This window comes from Prinia subflava, chromosome Z (assembly GCF_021018805.1).
Source record: "Prinia subflava isolate CZ2003 ecotype Zambia chromosome Z, Cam_Psub_1.2, whole genome shotgun sequence".
Classification (NCBI taxonomy): domain Eukaryota; kingdom Metazoa; phylum Chordata; class Aves; order Passeriformes; family Cisticolidae; genus Prinia; species Prinia subflava.
Window position 1 is genome coordinate 41,348,936 of NC_086283.1, and position 21,718 is coordinate 41,370,653.

At 37.0% G+C, this 21,718-nt stretch overlaps 1 protein-coding gene across 2 annotated transcripts in view; it reads right to left on the bottom strand.

The window, feature by feature from the left end:
• Positions 1–919: 919 nt before the first annotated feature.
• The window catches only part of FER (FER tyrosine kinase), a 148,111-nt gene continuing 127,312 nt past the window's right edge, over positions 920–21,718 (bottom strand). For both annotated transcript variants that reach the window (XM_063421574.1, XM_063421575.1), the window contains 3 exons: positions 16,398–16,552; positions 12,534–12,656; positions 920–8,842 (listed from right to left, as the gene is read on the bottom strand). In XM_063421574.1, coding sequence (XP_063277644.1) covers positions 8,700–8,842; positions 12,534–12,656; positions 16,398–16,552 — 421 coding nt within the window. In that variant the 3' untranslated portion in view covers positions 920–8,699. The remainder of the gene's footprint in view (positions 8,843–12,533; positions 12,657–16,397; positions 16,553–21,718) is intronic.

The window sequence follows — 21,718 nt, forward strand, 5'->3', positions numbered from 1 at the left end:
GAGGAACAGATTCAGCTGCAGTAACCTTTTCTAAAATTATCCTGCTAATAAATTAGTCTCCGCAGAATTGTACCAGACCTGTGTGCAATCCCACACTGTGCTGTCTTCTGTTCTGACACACACTGGGGAAATTCAGGGGACAAGCTTTGGGCTCAAACCTCATCCGTTCATGGTTATTGGGAGATGGTGGGGAAAAATGTCTTGAAGAGTTTGTAAAAGGGAACAACTGTGTGCTATCAGAAAAAAAACCAACACAACCCCCAGATACCTCAGTCCCACCTAGGAACCAGAGCTGTAAATTGTCTTACGTGCTGTACAATCCTTCTTCAGTCAGGCACTAAGCCTTGCAGATCAGTGCTGTGTCAGTGTGCAGAGTGCTGAACAACACCGTGTAACGTGCACGTACCCAAAATCCCATCTTTCTACCTGGTTTTGGGTCTTCAAACAAGGTGCATCTATAGGGAGCATTAGGGAGTGGAAGATGTTCTTCAAATAGGAGTATTCATACTGTTACCCACAAGATCTCAAAACATTAGTTTATATTTTTTAAGGCATAATAATGTTCTCATAACAACATTCTCGGCCCATTTCAATGGGGAAAGAAGCCCTTTTCCTTCTGTCCTTTAGGTTACTCCTTGCTTCAGTATCTTCTGATTTGCAAAAGGTAAACAAAAGTAATGCAAAACTGTGAGTGAACATTATACAGAGATTATCTCCAGAAATTTAAAAAAAAAAAAAAAAAAAAAAAAAAAAAAAAAAAAAAAAAAAAAATCAAAGTGAGTCTCCCCATCCTGTGTGAAACAGAGTATTTTGAATTGTGTCTATTCCCAAAAGCAATGTTATGAGAGTTGGTCTTCCACTTGATTACAGAAACAAATGAAGAAACACAACTTGTAAATATCAAATAAAATGAGACAGCTTGATACAAATATTTTACATTTATTGAAGAGTACAGTAAAAAGGGGACTGCAGACTCATTAGTGGTAACTGGTCCAAAGGAGAGAAGAAAGGACTATTCAAAAAATGTCTGCGGTTCACAAAAATACAGAAAATCTGTTATAGAACAGCCTAGGAGAATAAAGTTAGCTTGAGTTCTAAAGTGTACAAAAAATTGGCAAATAAATAAAGTTAAAATGCAGATCCATTTAAAATTATAAAGGACCGACAAATGGCGACTGTATAACATAGTTATCATTTTCAGACTTGATTAAAAGCCAGACAAACTCACAAATGTTGTTTCTTTTTTCTTTTATTTTTATTTTACATGTACTTTAGGGAAGGAGCACCCATTTCCAGTGTTACGTATTACTGAACTGTTTCACAAATACATTATTTTTAAACAACAAAGAGCATTAAAGATGCTTTACCTGATATTAGACTTGCTGGTGCATATTTTGGCACAAAATTGAGAATTGAATAGATACCTAAAGATATCTACAAATGGCATCTGTGCCCACTCAAGGCTACTGGTGACAAAAGTCTGGCTTGTGACAGCACGTCAGTGATGCAAATTTCCCTCCTTCCCCAACACCCTTGCTCTGTCTCCAGCTGCCAACAGTTACACAAAGGAAAAGCAACACGTGCAATTTTGAAATCAGCCATTCTAACAACCCCAGCCCCAGTTTCATCCCAGAAAGTCCTTTAACAGAAGGAACAAGGCAGGTGTTTAATGTAGGCTTTCACTCCTCTGTAGGAGGAGTGTAGCCTGCCTTTTGTGTCCTGTGTGGTGAACCTATATAATGTTTTTCTTTTTCCTATTACATGTTTTTAAGCATTTTAGTGAAAATTAAGTGGGAAGCTTGGTGGAAAAACAAATTAACTTGTGATTTACAGGTAATGGTACAATTAACCCTGGAAACAGACATGTAAACAGACATTTCAAGAGACCCAGTGCAAGCTCAGTTCCCTGTACATAACAATAATCCGTATCTTCTGGAATTGCAGTTCTCAGCACTTCATAGTGGGGAGGGGACAGGGGGTAGGTATAATTATCACTATAAGTAAATGTTGTACGACATAGTAAATTCAAATTTCTGAAAGCAAAATGATGAAAATTAACGCTATCTGAAAAGGTTTGTGAAGAAGGAGGAAGTTCACAACAAGGTTTAGGTGGAATTAAGTCATTGCAGTTGATTTTGAAGATGCTATTCCAATTTGGCCTGACAGCAAAATGTCAAGGAGCGTGTTTAGCTTTGTAATTCTTCCTGTGTGGAGCAAGATGTTCTGTATTGTAAACCAGAGAGTCAAGAATGTTGTTCCTCTGATATATTTTATGATGTGCACAATTTGTGATATAGCTAGGGTCTGCAATTTCACTTAAAATGCGATTTGAATGTGCTTCACCTTGATTCATGGCTGCTTCTATTTTCATACAAACACATTACCCTAGGCATCAAAGTATAACATCACCACACTACTTCTGAATTAAACAAAAGCAGGAGTGTGTTTGGACGTCTCTGCAACCAGAATAAGTTCTTTTGGTAAGTGAAAGGGCGCCATCTGTGGTACATGAGGCCTTCAGATTTAGGAAATATCTGGGAGATGCAACAGTGCAGATACTCAGTACAGTAGAGCAGAGCTCAGCTGGGAGTACAGTACAGCTGGAAGTACAGTGCAGCAGAGCTCAGCTGGAAGTGTAAGGTTACTGCAGCCCTCTATAAAGAGCAGAGAGATTCTTAGAGAATTAAGAAACAGCTCAGAGTCACTTGTTTATATACCAGTAATCCAAGATTTTTGCATTATTGCTTGCATGTGACAATGATGGAATTCTTCATATGCTGAGAAAGATTGAGCTGACTGAAAAAAATACACTGCATTTTTTTTTAGTAGTAGAAAGTTCTGGCTCATACTTTCAACATCTTTAATGCAGAGGGAATCACTGATCTGATTTTTCTTTTAAAAAGCCTAATTGCCTTATATTGATGAAGAGTTCAGATGGCTGGCTCACTTACTGTATTCACAAAACATAAGTACTTATCTATAAACATTTGTGTTTCTAAAACTAGATGACAGTTCCAAACAGAGCAATTAAGGATTTTTTCCAAGTGTTCTGTGCTTTGTGTGAATCCCAGGTTACCATACTGGTTCAGAGGCTGTATTTATCTATAAACAATAAATCAATTAACTCAGTTTGTATTTAACAAGGTTTTCCACTCTGGAGACAGAGGAAGAAAGAATCTGGTTCATTGCTCCTCTATGTTTTCAATTTATGAGCTTGGTCAACTAGATTTTAAGGTTTTATTTATTCATTTTTTTGTAAGCATACCTAACAGTTGTTTGTTTGGAAAAGGCATATGGATCTGAGATCTCTAAATACACTACCCTCCCACAGCTACAATCTTAAACACCAGCAAAACAACGTTTGTAGCTAGTGACCTAATTAGTCTTTTATCTCATACCCCTCACTCCCATATAAACCCTCTGAAAATTCTAATTTAATTCCTGTCTAGATGATGCCTGAGAAAATGGTGCTCTGAAACAGACAATAATATATAAGTACCTGAAAATGAAAGAACTGAGTTAACACCCAAGTTCTATACCTGCACATATATTCCAGCTGATATTTTATATCAAAGAGAAGAGGACAGAATGGTAACTTAGGGTTATTGGTAGAGGTAGCATTCCCTGGGAGAGAACAGTAAATACATCTTTTAACCTTTCTGCTTTATAGAGTACTAGTAAGGCTCAAATACGGAAATTTCTTTTGCATATTTGACAGAGAAGCAAAATAAAGTTGGATTCCAGGGCTGAAACTGTGAAAGCTTAAAGACAGGTTTCCAGCTCCTATTCTGTGTGGTACTTATTATAATGAACACAATGACTCTGGTAACTGATTATGAAAATAAGTAAAAATGTTGGAGCTACCAGGCAGATCTTGCTGGAATTTTTGATGAGAGAATCTTCCCTTATTTGAAATTGCAGGTCTCAGCAAACTAAAGTTAGGTATTAATAACACTAATAGGCAATTCTGCAATGCATGTAGGAGCTGGAAATCACAATTCAGTACGACTTTGAGGAAAGAAATGTTAGTAATACTTGACTGTTAATAATGTGACAAGTTAAATGATTCTTCCATTTCAAGTTGGAGCTTTCCACTTTTAAACTTTATTTGTTTATAATGGGAAGCTACCCCAGGGAATAGTTACTCTTGGAAGTGGTTGATTCACTTTCCAAGTAAGTTGCTGCTGAAGATTAAGGACTGCTCTTCTGTTTGTTTTGGTTTTCAGTAAATCTGCAGAAAGAAACTGGAAGAAAACATTTTTAACAGAGCTGATATTTCAAATTGACCAGATCTCTTAAAAACTCATGGTTGTTTAGAACTTCAGGAATACAGGACTTGCCTTGTACTTGCCATGTTCTAATTTCTAACTGAGGTTATTTATTACTGGAAGTGAAGGACTCCATGAAAACCATTCGAAGAAGGAAAAAAAATACATAACTTCATTGGTAGCAGGGCTATTCTTCCCTGACTTGCCTAGGAAGAAAGCTTCCAACAATATCTGAAGTCCTTTGGTGCTTTAGGGGAAAAAAAATTGGTAACTTTTCCTTTAATGCTTAGCCATAAAAATGTTACAAATCCAAGTGCACTGGCACAAAGAAATATTCCTAGTGCCTACAAACAGGACAGCTGTTACAGAAAGTGGACTCTCTCAGCTTCTTTCTCTTTATTTGATCTTCACAGTGAGTTACTATTTGTGACAATCAATTATTTTCAGAACTGCTGAATACCATGTTTGATGACACTATTTACACACTAGCTTAGGTTAGGTCTTCAAATATTGCACTCCCTCAGGTCTGAGTAGCACTGACATTTAGAGGATATGGCAGCAGGAATACTGGAAACGGGGCAAGTATTTAGTCACTGCTAATATTTGTGCAGCAGCACATCTGGGAAAACTGGAGGGGAGACATTTGTAAATGCTTCTGAGACTTGGTTACACTGTAACATCAGAAAAATGTGGGGGTTTTTCCTTCTTTTTTGTTTTCTTTATTACCTTTACAATGGGTGCAAAAAGGGTAACAAAACAGCTATAAAGAGGTATGGGTAACAAACGGGTAACTTCATATTCAGTTTTAAGGTTGTGCTTGTAGGATTTAACTATGCGTAACAGGTGGTCAAAGACATGAATGAAAAAATACTTAAGTATGAATAACCTAATATTTCCTTAACCAATTTTCTCCTTCCTGTCAGTAAGAATGGGCTTTACCAGCTGCAGTTTTCACTGATGGCCTTCTGGTGATGCACTTCCCAATAATAATTTCTAAAATAGTTCTGGGCAACTCTGCAAAAAGGCATGTTTTTGTTAAGAAGAAATGCAATATAACTGTAGTTGATAAATGAAAAGCTAGTTCACTGGTTTTCACAGAAACTAATGAAAATGCACCTTTCAAAGATAATGCCTTTGTGGGATGCTAACTCTACAACATCATTCTCCTGAAGCAAGGTTTGTCTCCAGACAAGATACTTTTCAGTATTTTACTTTTCATAAAATAAAGGAGCTTAGAAAACTTTATCATTTCACTGATGACTGGACTTGGAAGCTAATATGTGCTTATTTTCTACTAAAAACAAACTCAGGATGCACTTTTTGCCATCAAAGCTATTTTCTTAAAATAATGAATGTAATTCCTAAAGATAACATCAAAGTAAGGATAACCTGTCGAATTCCCTCTCACATTACAAGCTGAGCATAACAGTATTCAGAGTTTCCTACATTTAACAGAGTAAAATAATTCAGAATTCCCTCAGGGTTCCTCTGGTTGTGACAGTGCCAGTGTAACAACCTAACCTGAAATCCATGCTTGCAAAAGAGACCAAAGCTTAACTTCTATGTTAAGCTCTCTATGATAAACACAGTACATGAGCAAAAAAACCAGGATCTGGCTAACCTGGTAAGATTAACCTGACAAGATTAAGTCATCAAAAGGCCATGGAGAGAAGATACTGCAGCTTTGCTTCTTTAGTGCCATGTCTGTCTTTTAAATTTTATGGCATGGCAGGCTTGGTTGTGAATGCTTCTGTGAGAAGCCTACAGTGTTTATAGGTATGGGTTCCTTCCTAAATTTAATAGTTTCAACAATTGCAAGTCAGACATGACAAACAAATTCTGCCACAAACCGTTAAATTAATGATACAGAAATATTTGATATTTCGATTTAAGTAACTAGAAAGACATGTACCTATGTTGAAATTTATTCTATACCTATAAAGCCATTCTGGTATTCTGCCAAAGTATTACTAGTTTTGAACTGAACTGGTGCCTGCTTCAGTAACAGGAACAGATTTTCCTAATTCTATAGAAATCCCCTGTTTTAAAAAGACTTTAAATTTAAACAGAAGTGTGATATATATGTACGGAGGTTAACTATTTCAGAATAAAATGTTAGTACTGTTTTTATCTTTCTGTGGGAGTCAGGATGGTGACTGGTTAATTTATGACAAATAAAACAGTATTTTATCTGAATAAAGCAGTATTTCTTGCTGTCAAGAGGGCATATGGCAAAGAAACAGTCCACCTCTCTAACAAATTAATATTGACTCCCCAGAAAAGCTATGAATGCTGACACGGTTATCCTTTCTTGCAGACTTCAGGGATGCCTATGTAAGCAAATGCAGTTGGATGAATCTCAGATTTTCCCAAATGATTGTGAAATATTTCTTGAATCTTAGTCACTTGCACTTGAATTAGCATGCTAGCAAATTAAGGCACAGACTCTGTGTACTACTTAGAAGCATACAAACTAACAAGAATGTTTCCTATTGCTCTTGAAAAATCTCTCTGAGCTACTTGAAGTACAGAACTAAGTAAATATATCCAGTACACATACTATGAAGTTTTAATTTATGCCACCAAGTTTTCCAAGCACTACACTTTCATGGGTATGTGTATATATATGCTTCCTTACCTCCAAGAAAAAAAATCACTTAACAAAATGCAAGAAGCACTTACCATTCCTTACAGCTGGATATTGACAGTACTACCTCAAATGCGGGCAACGTGCTCCCACACAACCATTCACTGTTGTAGCTGGACACTAATTCCTATGTAACAGACAAACTCTTCTAGATACACATATTTTGGTCACACACAGCCTTAAACCACCACTCAGCACTACTGTAAATAGTACCCTAACAGAAGTAAAAATGTAATGTAGCCACTGACTTCACTACATCTCAATCCCACTGTAACACTAAGGCTTATTAACATTCCAGATGCTGTGTTACTTACAATCCCTGTTTCTTACTTGCATTAGCAGCAACTGGTATCCCTTGATCTGAACATTTTAGTAAATTCCTAGAAATATTTTAAGCACCTTAATGCTGGAGCTCAGACAGGGATACGGTAACTTGTTCCTATTTCTATTCAGAGACCTAGAAAACAATTCCAGCTGCAAAGAGGGCCCAGAGTCTAAGCAAATTGTGCACTTCCTCCCTTCCCTATCTAGTAAGTTTTTATTCTTTCTGACTTTTTTTTTAATATATATTTATATGTATATATATATATATACAATACAAGGTTTATATTCTTGGTGCAATTAAACCTTGTTTATCCCCAGTCTTTTGATATTTGATTGCAATAATGTAAGAAAAATAGATTAGTATTTCTACTCTGCTGTTCCCTGTCAGAGGCTTTAAACATACTTCTTTCCTTTTGGTGGTTTCAACAAATGCCTCATGCCATACAGAAATAGTATTTTCCTTTGGACACTATGCATTAAATCGTTTTTTGTTCAAAATTAACTTTTGCATGCTTCAGCTGCATTCTGAGAATTTTTATCAATATAAAGGAAAAAATCAGGGTCAGAAGCAAATCTAGCAACATATTCTTTAGCTACTCTAAGGTCAATGATATTTGTTATCTGCTGCTATCATTAATAAACCTCTTTTTCTTGGCCTACTACTTTCACATATTTTTGGAAGGCAGGTAGTTTGCAGTATTTCTTAGCATGTGCACTCAAGACTTAATATTGGTCTTTTTTTTCTACAATAAACACAGGTAACCATCAAAGAAACATATTTACTGAATTCTGATGGCATTAAAAGAAAAAAAAAAGGTGTGATTTAAGTAGATCCCATAGAAAGTCAGAAGTATTTCTCTTGTATGGTAATAAATGCACAAGTAAATCAACTACCAAAAAAAAATCTCGATTTTTCCATTCAGTAAGCATGTTTGCATCCAGAATCTAACTCAGTTTCATGTTTAAAACAAAGCATCACCTAAATATATCAGATGCAGAAAGAATTAAAAAAAACCCCAACTTCTAGTTGAAATACTTGTCAAAACTGTCTTCAGTTTTAAGGCCAACATGTATGACAATCCTCACATTAATATGCTGACATAAAGGACAGGGATAGCAGAGTGAGAGCACAGCTTAAAGTAGAATACCTCTGAAAAATGTCACGAGCAGTTACTTGTTGTAAAACAGATAGAAGCCACAGTCCCTTAAATTTATAGTATGTGCTTTCCTATGTACATGTAACCTAAATTACAGTACTACTGTGACTGGATATAGAGCATTTCGCAGTATGTATCTTTAATACAGGTGTAGACACCATTCAAGATGCTACACCAGTTAATTTCAAAGTAATCCTAGAAGAATATTGAAAATAATGCTGTATAAATGCATAGTGTTTGAGGGAAACAATTACTTCACTGGAAAATAAAGTCCCAGACATTGAGTTTGGCACTTCTTCATCACTATGTCACTTTCTTTTTGATTGAAGACAGCTCTTTCTGAATCTCACTGAATTTTGGCCGGTTTTCTGGCTTGTAGTCCCAGCATCTCTGCATTATTTTATATATTTCTTCTGGACATTTTTGTGGTGCAGACATTCGGTAGCCTGGTACACAGAAAAGGTGGGGAAAACTTTTAGTACTGAAAACTGATGCATATTGACAAATATGCATGAGACATATTAGACAAATCTAAAAAGATCGAAGTTCAATACCATTGCATTTAAAATAACCTTCAAGGCAATATGAGGAACATCTTCAATATATAACCTATGAGAGATAATTATGAAACTAATTAAAGGTTGGGTACCGGTGACATTTAAGTTGGGCATGCTAAACCGTAAGTTTGCTGCTCATCTCTAATAGCAGCAACGTGCACAGATTTCTTTCCTGTGTCTTAGGAAGTAGCTACCCTCTGGTTTTCAGTTGTATTTCTTTGGTCTTTTTGAAGATGTATCAACTTTTATTCTCACATTCCTTCCCTTTTTTTTGGCTCCTAAAGGAAATCTCTCCCCATTTGCACTTTAGTAATTAATTTTCCCTCCCTCTGTTTTCTTAACTTTTGTATCTTTCCATCTTATTTCAACTCTCTTTCTCTTCTGGTTTGCTTAGATAGGCAGTGGCCTCCACACATCTCTGCTACCACCAGCTGAAGGAGTTCTCTGACTTGGCAATGAACGGGAGAATGGACAATCAGTTAAGTAAATTAGCAGCTAATCATTCAAAAGTCACAGGTAAGTGGCTATTCGGGCATATCATCAATATCCTGGACCACAGAAGTGTACTCACAGCAGTGAAGACCATTTCCCAGTGAGAGGGAAGTTGGGGAAAAAAACCCAAAACAACAAAGCCAGGAGGATTGTATGTATGAACAAGGAGCTCCTGGACAAAGTCATGCACTAAGTCAGGTAATGGGAGGAATACCAAAACACTCTCTGAGCCTCCAGGGATGAAGTTAAGAAAGAAAAAGGAAGGGAAAAAGTTAAGAAATCCCAGAAGGGATTGAATCTGGCCAGGGCTGTCAAAGACAACAAGCAGGACTTCTCTAACTATGCACAGGACAAAAGGAAGGCTTGAAAAAATATGTGTCCAGTGCTGAATGAGACACTGAGCAACTCAGCAACACAGGACAGGGACAAGGCTGAGGTACCGAACTTTTTTCATCTCAACCTCTACTAGCAAGACCAGCCTTCAGCAATCTCAAGCTCCAGCATCAGTGGGAAAGGCTGGAATATGGACAATGTACCCCTGGTGGAAGAGGACGTGGCCAGAGAATACTTAAGCACACTGGACCTAGTTAAGGTAAAGGGGCTCTGATGCTTCCGTGAGTGCTGAAAGAATGGCCTGATGTCACTGCTACACCATTTCCAATAATCTTTCATACATCACTTTGACTACTGCGAGGAGTACCTGAAGACAGGAGTAAAGCAAGTATCACACCTATCTTCAAGTGAGAGCACTCAGGGAACTGCAGGCTGGTCAGCATCACCTTGGCTGCAGAAACTGATGGACCACCTAATGCTGGAAACAATTTCCATGCACCCGAAGTACAAGAAAATCATCAGGAGTAAGCATGCAGAAAGTCAGCATGGATTCACTAAGAGCAAGTCATGCTTAACCAGTGTGAGAAACTTCTTCAATGAGATGAGTGGCCTGGTATGTGAGAGGATTTCACTATAAAATCCTCACAAAGACACCTTTGAATTTATGGGCTAGATGACCAGACAGGGAGGTGGATTGAAAACTGAGGCTGAACACTGAGCCCTGAAGGGAGATGATGAGTGATGAGTGGTACAAAGTGGACCTCCAAGGTCAGTACTGTGTCCAAATCCTGTGTCACACCTTCCCTAAGGCTGTGGATGAGGGGCAGGTGCACCCTTGGCGATGGCGACACGGCGATGGTGCGCCCTTGCTGGTGGCACCAAGCTGTGAGTGGGGGGCCGATAGACCAGAGGGTCGTGGTGCCATCCAGAGGGACCCGGACAGGCTGGAGAAAGGAGCTCACAGGAACCTCAAGCAGTTCAGCATGGGAAGAACCAAGTCCTGCAGCTGGGGAGGAACAACCCCAGTCACCAGCACGGGCTGGAAATGCCCAGCTGGGAAGCAGTTTGTGAGGAAAGGCCCTGGGGCTCCTGCTGGACACCAAGGGTTGAATATGCACCAGCATGAGCTCTTCCAGCACAGAATGCTCACGGCACACTGAGCTGCACAAGAGCAGCAACCTGTTGCAGCAGGTTGAGGGGATCATCTTTCCTCTCTGTTCAGTACTGGCTGAGGCCACATCTGGAATGCTGGGTCCAGTTCCTGGGCTCCCCAGTACAAGACAGACACGGGCACAATGGAGAGAGTCTCATGAAGGATCAGCAAGATGATGCAGGCATTGAAGCATCCCTGTCTGCTATGAGGAAATGCTGAGTGAGCTGGAGTAGCTCATCCTGGAGAGGAGTAAGCTCAGGGGATTTCAGCAATATATACAAACACCTGCAGGGAGCATGCAAAGAGGACGGGTCCAGGATCCTTCCATGCCCCATGACAGGACACAGAGGAGATGAGCACACACTGTAACACGGGAAATTCCTCCTGAGCATCAGGAAACACTTTTTTCCATGAGGGTGACTTGAGCACAGATTGCCCAGAGAGGTGGTGCATCTTCATTCACAGAGCCATCTGGATGTGATCCTGCTTGAGCTGGGTGGTTGGATTAGATGACATTCAGAGGTCCCTGCCCACCTTAGCCATTCTTTGAAACTGTGAGTCCATGTATTGTTTACCGCATGTAGCTCTGGGCAAGTGACAGGAAGTGCACAGTAATGTGCATTGGACTCTACAGAGCTAAAAGCAGCTCTGTGACTCCAAATTGACTACACAGGTGGTTATTTCTCTTCCTAAAGAATAGTGCAATGACACTGATCTCTAAAGACAGGTAAATCTGAGAAATATATTTGCTTTTTTTATACTGCATGCATCTGCTCTAGGTACTGGATGAATGCATGTAAGGTCCAACAAGGATGGCTTGGGCTCTAGGATTTGGTTTGGCCTTTAAGGAGAAACTTTAATATCACCTACAGTGAATATAAAACTATAACAAATGCTGACAATATGTGCAGATCAGCAAACCAGAGGTTTTTTTGTTCGATATTTGTTTTGTTTTAAGTAATTTGGAAGTTTTACTAGCTTAGAACCTATTTATAAATTATACAGTAGTACTATGTACAGAAGAAACAGCTCTGAAATGCCACTAAAGGCAATGAAAATAAATCAAAGTCCTGAAATCCTGCTCACAGTTATTTGCTATTTTAAGTAAAAGCCTTTTGATTATTTTGTGAAAGAGAAATGCATCTTGCAATGCTCTACCTTATCATTCTTCACCACAATTGCTAAATCTTTCTGTGAAATGATTTAATAAAGAAGAAGGAATTATACAGATTTTTTTCTGGAAGTTTAGAATATTTATACCTGCATTAGCATAATCTTAAATAATTCATTCTGTTCAAGCTTCTGCTTTGCACAGCAGTAAATCCCTCCTTTCCATCTCACCTGTTAGTTCTGCAAGAATGAAAGTCAGCATGCTGTAAGTCTTCCAACCTTTAAGTTACGGGTCAGTGTATTACTTTTTGTTTCAAAAGGCCTTCATGTACCACCCTACTCCTCCCAGGGAGCTAAATTCAGCAATTTAGAAAAACTCATACTTGTTTTGCTGAAGGTTTTGCTACAAAACTTGTATGTTATTACTTGGCTATTTTATACTGTATCCTTACAATTTATCCAGCATTTCTTTCGCTTCCTATGAATAATTACCTTTCTCAACTTGCTCTCGTGCTTGTTGGTTGGTCATTCCAGGGTATGGGCATACTCCTAAACTGAAGGTCTCCCATAAAAGGATTCCAAAGCTCCATACATCGCTCTCAGATGTATATCTCCCTAAGAAAAGGAAAGCAAACCTTCAACTTAATGTACAGAGAAATTAGTGTTTCAGATAATTATGGCCCAAATTTCCTGTAAAGGGAAAAGTGTTACATTGGCAAACTTCAGGCAAAACAAAACCACAGCTACTAATAAAACATTCTACAGATTTCACAGTCTCCAGTATTTCAAAGAAGGAACAAATTATATTAAAGTCAAGACTTAGGAATAACATAAGCTAACTTTAAATTCTACTATTATACACAAACCAAACCAGTCTGTCATGCAAGTTAAGAATTTCTTTCCTTCTTAATGTATTAAAACATCTTTCTTTTAATATAAAATGACTGAAAATTGTCATTTTTCAGTCACTGACAACTGCTTTTAATTCTAAATATTCTTTTAAAAATTACCTTTCCTGGTTCTCTTTTAGCACGGCAGTGGTTATTCTGAGAGGAGCTACCACCAACACTTTGTAGTGCGAAGAAGGCCTGGTTCTCATGCTTTGAGAAACTGATCTCTGAAAATCAAAGTATGGCTGGATCCTGCAAAGCTGATGAACCCTATCATTTTAAGTAAAAAAAAATCAGGCCTGCTGGTTCCATTGCCTCCAACTATGCTTCAGAGATAGAAAAATAGATAATTTATTGATAATTGAATTCTAAGCCTCTTTGTGGAAAGATAGCTTTCTATTACAGGAAAAAGGAGAAATTTGCAGCACATATTTCTATTGTCCTTGATGGATTCACATTAGAAAATTAAGATTCCTAGCTTTTTGCAGCAGAATCACTGAAAATGTTACCTTTAAAAATCCACTTTCAACGTAACTTGCAACATTTTTCATGACTGCTCTTCTTTGTTCCGTACTATTACTTTGTATTTATGTGTCTTTATTCTTTAAAAACAACACCTGTGAATGTATTGTTTGTTTATCTCTAATCATCAAACAAACCAAATTAATCCCCTTCTGACTAGGAAAAAAAAGGAAAATACATGTAAATTATAGTGACAGTTGATGACAGTGACAACTGTTCTAACATCAGAAAATTCAGTTTACTCTTAGACTAAATATCACTTCCAGCTGTGCTGTGTTAGCATGTGTGCCTCATAGTTGGCAATTATGGAAATTCACTATGCTCTTTGGAGTAAGATTAGTTTTCTTGTCAGTGTATCAACTCCCCACAGTTGGGCATCCAGTAATTTAACACTTTTCACTAAAAGCATTCAGCAGATACAAGATGGGTGATTAGCTGGGGTTTTTTTAAGAAAGCACAGGTTCTGAACAGTTAATTATATTTTCTGCTATTACATTATCTGAGGGGAAAAAGAAAAGATCTGTTTAGGAAAAAACACCCAAGTCCTCCCCATGTCACTATCAGCATCACAAATAACTCAAAATATTGTAGGGAGAAAGCATACATATTAAATGTATTTTAATTTTGAAAGATGGAGAAGTAAAAAAACCTCATAGTTATCCTAAACATGTGCTGGTTTTGGTGGGGTACAATTTAATTCTATTCATAATGGCAGGTACAGGGCTATGTTTTGGTTTTGTACTGAATGCAGAGTTGATAATTCAGAGATGTGTGTTATTGCTGAGCAGGGATTGCACAGAGCCAAGGCCCTCCCTGCTTTTCACACTGCCGTGCTGGTGAGGAGGCTGGTGGTGCACGGGAGGTTGGGAGGGGACAAAGCCAGGACAGGTGACCCCAAACTGACCAAGGGGATATTCCAGACCATATGGCATCACAGTCAGTGTATACAGTGGGGGGAGGAGGAAGGAAGGGGGAGATGTTTACACTGATGGTGTTTGTCCTCCCAAGAATGGCGTAGAATGGCTCCTAACAGCAGACACAGAACCAAAGGTTCCATTTCTCAAAAACTCCAGTGGCATCTGAATTTTGCTTCTGACTTCCAACACAATGCCCTAACCACTCCATTTGCCCTAATCTTTCTAGCCTTCTGCCCTAAGGCTTTCTAGCCTTCACAACTTGTTTTTTTTCTTAATTTAACATACTTTAGTGACAGGTCTTAATTTGTCATACACATTGACTTCAGTAGACTAAAAAAGAACTTTTTTGTAGCTTCTTAAGCACATCAGCATTCATGTAGTGCCCAAATGACCCTATTCCTCATTTTCCTCCAAACTTTGAATCTTGATATTCAGGACTGACCTGACCAATGGTTACTCACTAGTTTTGAAATACTGCAGATTTAGTTTTTATTTTATTTTGATATCTTAAATATGTCCAATCTTACCTATACAAATCAATGCAATTCTTATAACCTTATCATTAGAATGGAAAACAATAAAACATTATCCATTAAATCTTACTCATCTCTTTCAAGGGAGTGGAGAAATATCCTTCAAAAACACACAGAAATCTTACATAGCATTCTGAAAGTTGAATATTGACTGCTGAACATATTAACAGATGTTAGAGAGAGCTTATTTCCCAAACATTAGAGAAAATGACTCATGGCTGCTGGAATATGTATATGTGCTTTAGGAAACATAAAATAAGTAGATGTTAATCAACAATCCCCTCTTTCTTCTGTATTGTGCAGATAAAAACAGACTCAGCAGTACAAAGTGAAGGTGCTGTCACAAGAGCCTATTTCCTGCTAAATGTAGCCAACTGGACCACATATAGTTATAAAGATAGGTTTTCATAATACTTGTGTGCCTTTCCAAAATAACAAAAATAAAAACCCAAAATACCTTTTGTAGTGGATCAAACACCCAAGACCACAAAGCATTCACCAGTGAACGCTGGCAACACTAACACCTCTTAGAATAATTGGTAATACAGAATTCAGTACTGCAACTGAATCTACTGTCAGCCTTTTAAAGGGAAGATCTGCTTTACTATGTTATGTCATTAACTGCTGTGTAAGTGCTAATGAGAGGAAGCATTCTGTTATAAATCATAATTCACAAACCTATGATTTCCAATACATGATTTCTGAAAAAAGGCTTTAAGAGATGGCAGAAATACTTACAGACACTTCAAGTGAAGAATTTAAAATATTTTATTCTGTGTACTCAACTAAAGAACTGGTTTAGAGAAGTACATTCAAAGCACACCATCATTTATTAAATGTGCTGCTTCTTCACAACTTACTTCATCTAGAAGAACTTATTTTTCTGGTTTCATATAAGCAAAAAAGCTAAGAGCAGCAGTTTCTGTTTCTGTTCTGGAACTATTACCCATGTAGTGTGGATCACTTCCCTCAGTGATAAATAATGAATGTTTACCCCCTACATAACAACCTAGTGGTACACAAAAATGCAGGTAAAGAAAAAACTGCAGTTAAAAAAATCCTGAAAACAAAACAATGACTGTATTTTTTTCCAATGCAATGAGTTATTTAACAGAGTGTTCTAGTACATTAACGTTTTCTACTGTTTTTAATGAGGGGCCATAAATATGCAGAACTTGCCATTAATTTTGCTAACAAGCATAATGTAGATGACTGACAAGGCTGTCTGCAAGAATGAGTCAGCAACAGAACCAAAGCACTCTATAATTGCTGCATAATAGCAATTCTCATGTTGCTGCCCTATTGTTTTTCGGTGACAAAACTGTGGTTTCTACATATATCAGACTGAAACATTCAAATGATTTTGTACATCATTAATTTGAAAGGAGGAAAAGAATTGTATGTATATACACTTGAATATTGTGGCCCTGGTGTTTTTTTCTGTACTTTGGATTTTTTTTTTTTCCCCCCAAGAAAATCCAGTTGTGTTCTTACCATAGTTTAGAGCCTCTGGAGCAGTCCACTTGATTGGAATCTGCTTTAGGCCTGATGATGAGTACACGCCATCATCCTCCTGCCGAGACATCCCAAAATCGCTTATTTTCAAAATGTTGCTTTCACCTACCAGGCAGTTCCTTGCAGCCAGGTCTCTAAATTAGAAAAAGGAATAAACATCCACATTTTTACAGGTTTGAAAGTATTTGGAAGTCATTTAAATTGACTGAGCTCCACAGCCAAGACCGTCATGACTTTCAGAGGCTTATTTACAAAAGGGTAAAAAACACTTCACAGCCGCTGTGGGGAAACAGAAATGAGGGAAGGGGAAAAAAAGTCAGAAATAATCCTATGAAGAAGTGAGGGGAGGAAATGCTCCAAGTGCCTGAGCAGAGATTCTCCTGCAGTCCAGAGAGGGGAGCCAGAGTGGAGCAGGGGTGGAGTGCAAGGCTGAATTTGAGGACTGTTTTGGACAACCCACACTCTCTATTCCTCATTCACCCCTCATGGGAGGAGGTGAAGGATTTCAGAATGAAGGAATGCTTCAGAAGATGGGAAGGGGAAAAGGTATTTCAGTTTTTGTCTTTTATTTCTCATCATCCAACTCTATTTTAATTTGCAATACATTAAATTCATGTTACCCAAGTTAAGTCTGTTTTGTTATGATGATAATTGGTAGGTGATTTCCTTGTCTTTATTTTGACCTCCAAGTTTTCCTGTCTTATTTTACTTCCCTGTCCTGTTGAGGACAGGAAGTGAGAAAGCATTTGTGTGGGTGTCTGGCAGCCAGGCAAAGTTAACCCATCACAACTGCCCTCCATGGTCACAGAAATAGACCCTAGATTAATGAATTAAAATGAAACAATTTGAAGAAGCATCCTGAAATGTGTTCAGGATGTGTTTCAGTGAGAAACCTGAGAAACAGCTCCATCTTCCCTCTGCCCATTAGAGTTTCTATCAAAAGTTAAAAGTACTCGACATAGAAAAGGAATTTTGGCTCAACAATGGATGAGAAGCTCAGAAAGTCAATTCTGTCCCTTCATGTCAATTTTGTTTATTGTTTTAGATCAGGAGACATGCAGTAATGCCTGACAAAAGACCTACTGTGGCTTCTTTACATGCTAATAAATATATTATAAGCATACTATGTGTATATTAAATTTCAGTGTTTCACAGCTTATTAAATACCACATAAAATACATATTATTATTCCCATTGTAATGTAATTAAATATAGGAAATTTTTAAAGGAAAAGAGATGTTAATTCTACATCATTAGGAACATCATGGGCAAAATATTTTTAAACTAAACTTACTGTGTTTTTGTTTAGCTTAAATAGCTAATATGCTCACAAATGGCTTACATGAATATTCCAGAAAAACTACATTAACTTTGATGTTTGGAATTGGAGCTGTAGCATAGTTCTGAAGTGAATCCCCTGAGCACTTAATGCACATTCATCAGTTTTTGAAGAATGAATTTGGTGCATGCAAACTACATTGCTGTTGGAAGAAACTAACTTAGAATTCTGCTCATGATATGCATGAAATTTGTTTCTCCAGATACAGAATTTTGTTTCTGCAGCTAATGCAGAAAGGTCTGGACTAGTGGCAAACAGTTTCCAACATTACCCATGGTAATGACAAAGGACTGAACTACATTTAACCCAAACTAAAAGTCTTGAGCCATATTTAAGGATGCTGAAGCTTATACATCCACTTTAATCAGCTCATCCATATTGATGGCTATGTTATTCAATATGTAGACAGAACCTAGGTATTACCCCAAATATTGTAACTTGAATTAAGAATTTTAACACATTTGGCTCCCACAGCTTTTCTGCCACTAAGAACATTAATAACTAGAGCTTGAGTGATAATGAATGAAGTTATTCTTGTGGTTTGAGAAGATGAACCACTAAAAAAATCTGAACTCAAAGGTACCAGCTGAAGAGGTACACAAATGCATAAAATAGCTCAATGTGCACTATGTTACATAGTTTGATGTTAGCATGTGGTGTGTTATATACAGCTACACTGGTTAAAGCAAGTGAGTTGCAAAACAAAATCAAATTGCTATTGTTTACACTCAAGTGTGTAAAAAGTATCACCACAGAACTTCAAGAATTTATGACTTAGGTTCCAATCATACTTCAGTAATTTGCCTTTTTATCATGTTACTCAGTATAGTCTAGATTTTGCAACTAATGCATATAAGGTATGGGAAAAGTAATGAGGTTGTATCTCAAAGAAAAATTACAGTTAATTGAAATCACAGGCATCTCCCTACCTAAAGTCTGACCCAGTATTTAAACACAGTCAGGTTAAGAAAAATCTATATACTGATCTGCCTTAGGTTTATTCCTCACGCATAAGTCTGATTCTTAGGGAAAGCAGATCATAAATAATATGCGCGGTACGGTGCTTATAAGCAAAAAATACACTGAGTTTGCATAATTATTGTCAGTTTTGTAGATAGAATATATGTTTGCTTTTTCATTCAGAATCATGAAAAGAGAAAAAACTTTCATCCCTACTGAAAATTGACTAAAACAATTCCGCAAAAATTAGCTGGTATTTGTGGAAGTTCATAAAGATTTAGACACTCTGTTCAGGATTTATGTAAATTAATGCTAAAAGGAACAAATTAAATGTTTGCACATTATGAATCTCACAGTATTAATACCTTTTTTTGCTTTTAGCTAATAAACTCTCATTTTTAATTCTCTGTATTATTTTCAACACATCATTTCTTGTGCAAAAAAGTCTTGTGAGCACTTCATTCATTTACTTCTGACACAAGCAAATTTGCCTTTTTCCATCTTCATGTGTAGGATTTGCTCTTTCTGTCATTTATTTCGAAAATACTTTAGATGAGAAAATTTCATTCCTCAGGCATATAAGTGTCCCGAAGTTAGATTATCGTGTTAGTATTTCTACTGTCACTTTACATCTGTTTCATATCCTCAGTGATTTCTTGCTTAATTTTACAGCTGATTTTTATATGTATTTGCATGCTTAAAAGTATTTTTAAAACAGTTACACTGAAAGCTGTGGCTACCTCAGTTTTTGGGGGATTATTTACTATTATTCTGAGGGTCTGGTTAAGATTTTTCTTTATTTTTCAAATAAATTCTTCACTGTTCCTCACTACGTCTGACAGCTTCCTTTATGAGTTTTCAGTCTAGACATAACAGAAAAACACAGAAGATGCTTTTGGTCAGTGTGATTCATTACAGAATTTATAGCCAGAATCTGGAAAAAAAATGGCATCAGCAACTATTACTCCCATTACTTTAAAATAATAAATCATGACATTAATTTTCTTTCAGTTTCCACAATTCTAATTAATTTTTATTTTCTACAGATATGAATTCTAGTATAAGCATGTTAAGGGATTTATAAAGACCCTTTACTTCTTAACCTCCCATAAGCATATACACACAATGGAGTTTCACTCCATATATAAGATAAACAACATGAGTTAGGGGAAACATGAAAATATAAATACAGAGGTCTGATGACCAAAAGTAACTATGAGAAGTCATCATTAAAGATTACATCAGTGTTGAGTATTTATAGTAAATCATGCTTCTTTCTACACGGACATTAAAAAATCAGATCAAACAAGTAAACAACAAACCCCTAATAAACAACCACAATAAAACCCTCACACATGAACCCCCAAACAAAAAACTCCACCAAAATCAACTATAGTTTGTCTTCTTTCTCCTGAAAAACCATTGTGCTCTATTTGCTTTCTCTTCCTTCTCCCTAATTCTTCCTAAAGCCAACATCCTGAAGAAATACAGAGATAATTGCATGAAATTAAGTGTCTCTGTTTGGAATTTTTTTTCCTCATAAAGCATTTACTACTTAAAGCAGTAATTCCCTGAAATCAGTATTTATCTTTTAACACAGAAAGCAAGAAAATATTCTCTATTTACATTGTGAAAGCTCTACAAATTTGGCACACATTACACTGAGGTGCTACACAGTAAGTTCCTTAGTAAAAGAAAAGCTCTCACTATTTAGTACCCAGATTATGTAAGTTCCTAGTACTGCTAGAAACAAAGTCTCTTTCCCCCAGCTACTAATAAATAAAATCCAGTATGTAAATTGGCAATTTCCTTTTCAAGCACTGCTCTGCAGTCCCATAAATACAAACACGACATCTCATAGGGATCTCTAATATGGGTTGAATCTGCTGAAATTGAGAGAGAGAGTTCATAGGACTTTTCCTAAAAATTCAACAGCCAGTTCAAGGAGGAAGCAGAGGCAATTTTTCTGTGCTGGGTGTTGTTACCACCTGGATTCACACCTGTCAGTAAAGACATAAATCTACTAAACCCTTATCTAAGGACATTGTTACACTCCCTCTCTGCCTTCTCCACACCCCACAGGATCTGCAGAGCAAGTACTACCTAGCACTGCAATGGAATTTCATGAGTTAAAGCAAATCAAAACGAGAGTAAACTCCTCATTACTAAACCAGCAGCACAGACTGCCTCACTGAACTCATTTGCTATTTTATATTCCATCCCTCGATCATGCAGTTAAAATACTCTTAGCTGATAAAAGCAAGTAATTAATTAGTGACCAGGATTGGTTTATCTCCTCTGCACATTAAATTAAACGAAACTAGGCTATTGCCTAAACACAAAAAAAGGGTTGGGAAGTGAAACTACAAGATAAATTGCTGGGGTTTTTGTGAACTGTAAGATACCACCTCACCTTCAGACACCCAGTGTAATTTTCAATAGTGTCTAAAAGAAAAAATAGTAGTGTCTAAATCTATTTCACAACTTCCTTGATATGTGTAAGTTTATTTTGCTGTATGTGGAGAGCACAATAAATAATATGTGCCTTTTAACAGACTGGGAAAATATTAGAGGGTCAGAAGAACATCCTTTCATATATTCTGTGTTTTCTTCTCCCTTTTTATTTTGATTGAATTATTTCTTTACATTATTTTTGCTATATTTTAGAACACAAATGAAGCCTTATTAATTACAATGTTAATAACTTCTCTGAGTTCCTCATATATAACACAAGTCCATCTTCATCTCCACAGATGAATAGTGCTGACAAACCAGAGAAACTCCAAGCTGGATACAGTGGCGATTTCTCAATAATATCAGGTTCTGTGCTTGCCATCCACAGTTTTGGATATTGCTCATTTCCTCTCAGCTACAAAATAAGCAACTTTACCCACCTCACAGACCTTCAGTTACTCTTTTTAAAGCACTTTGCACTTAACTGGAGAACTTAAAAATTTTGCAAAAGGAACTCAAAAGGTAAAAAGTAACAAAACAACCCCCA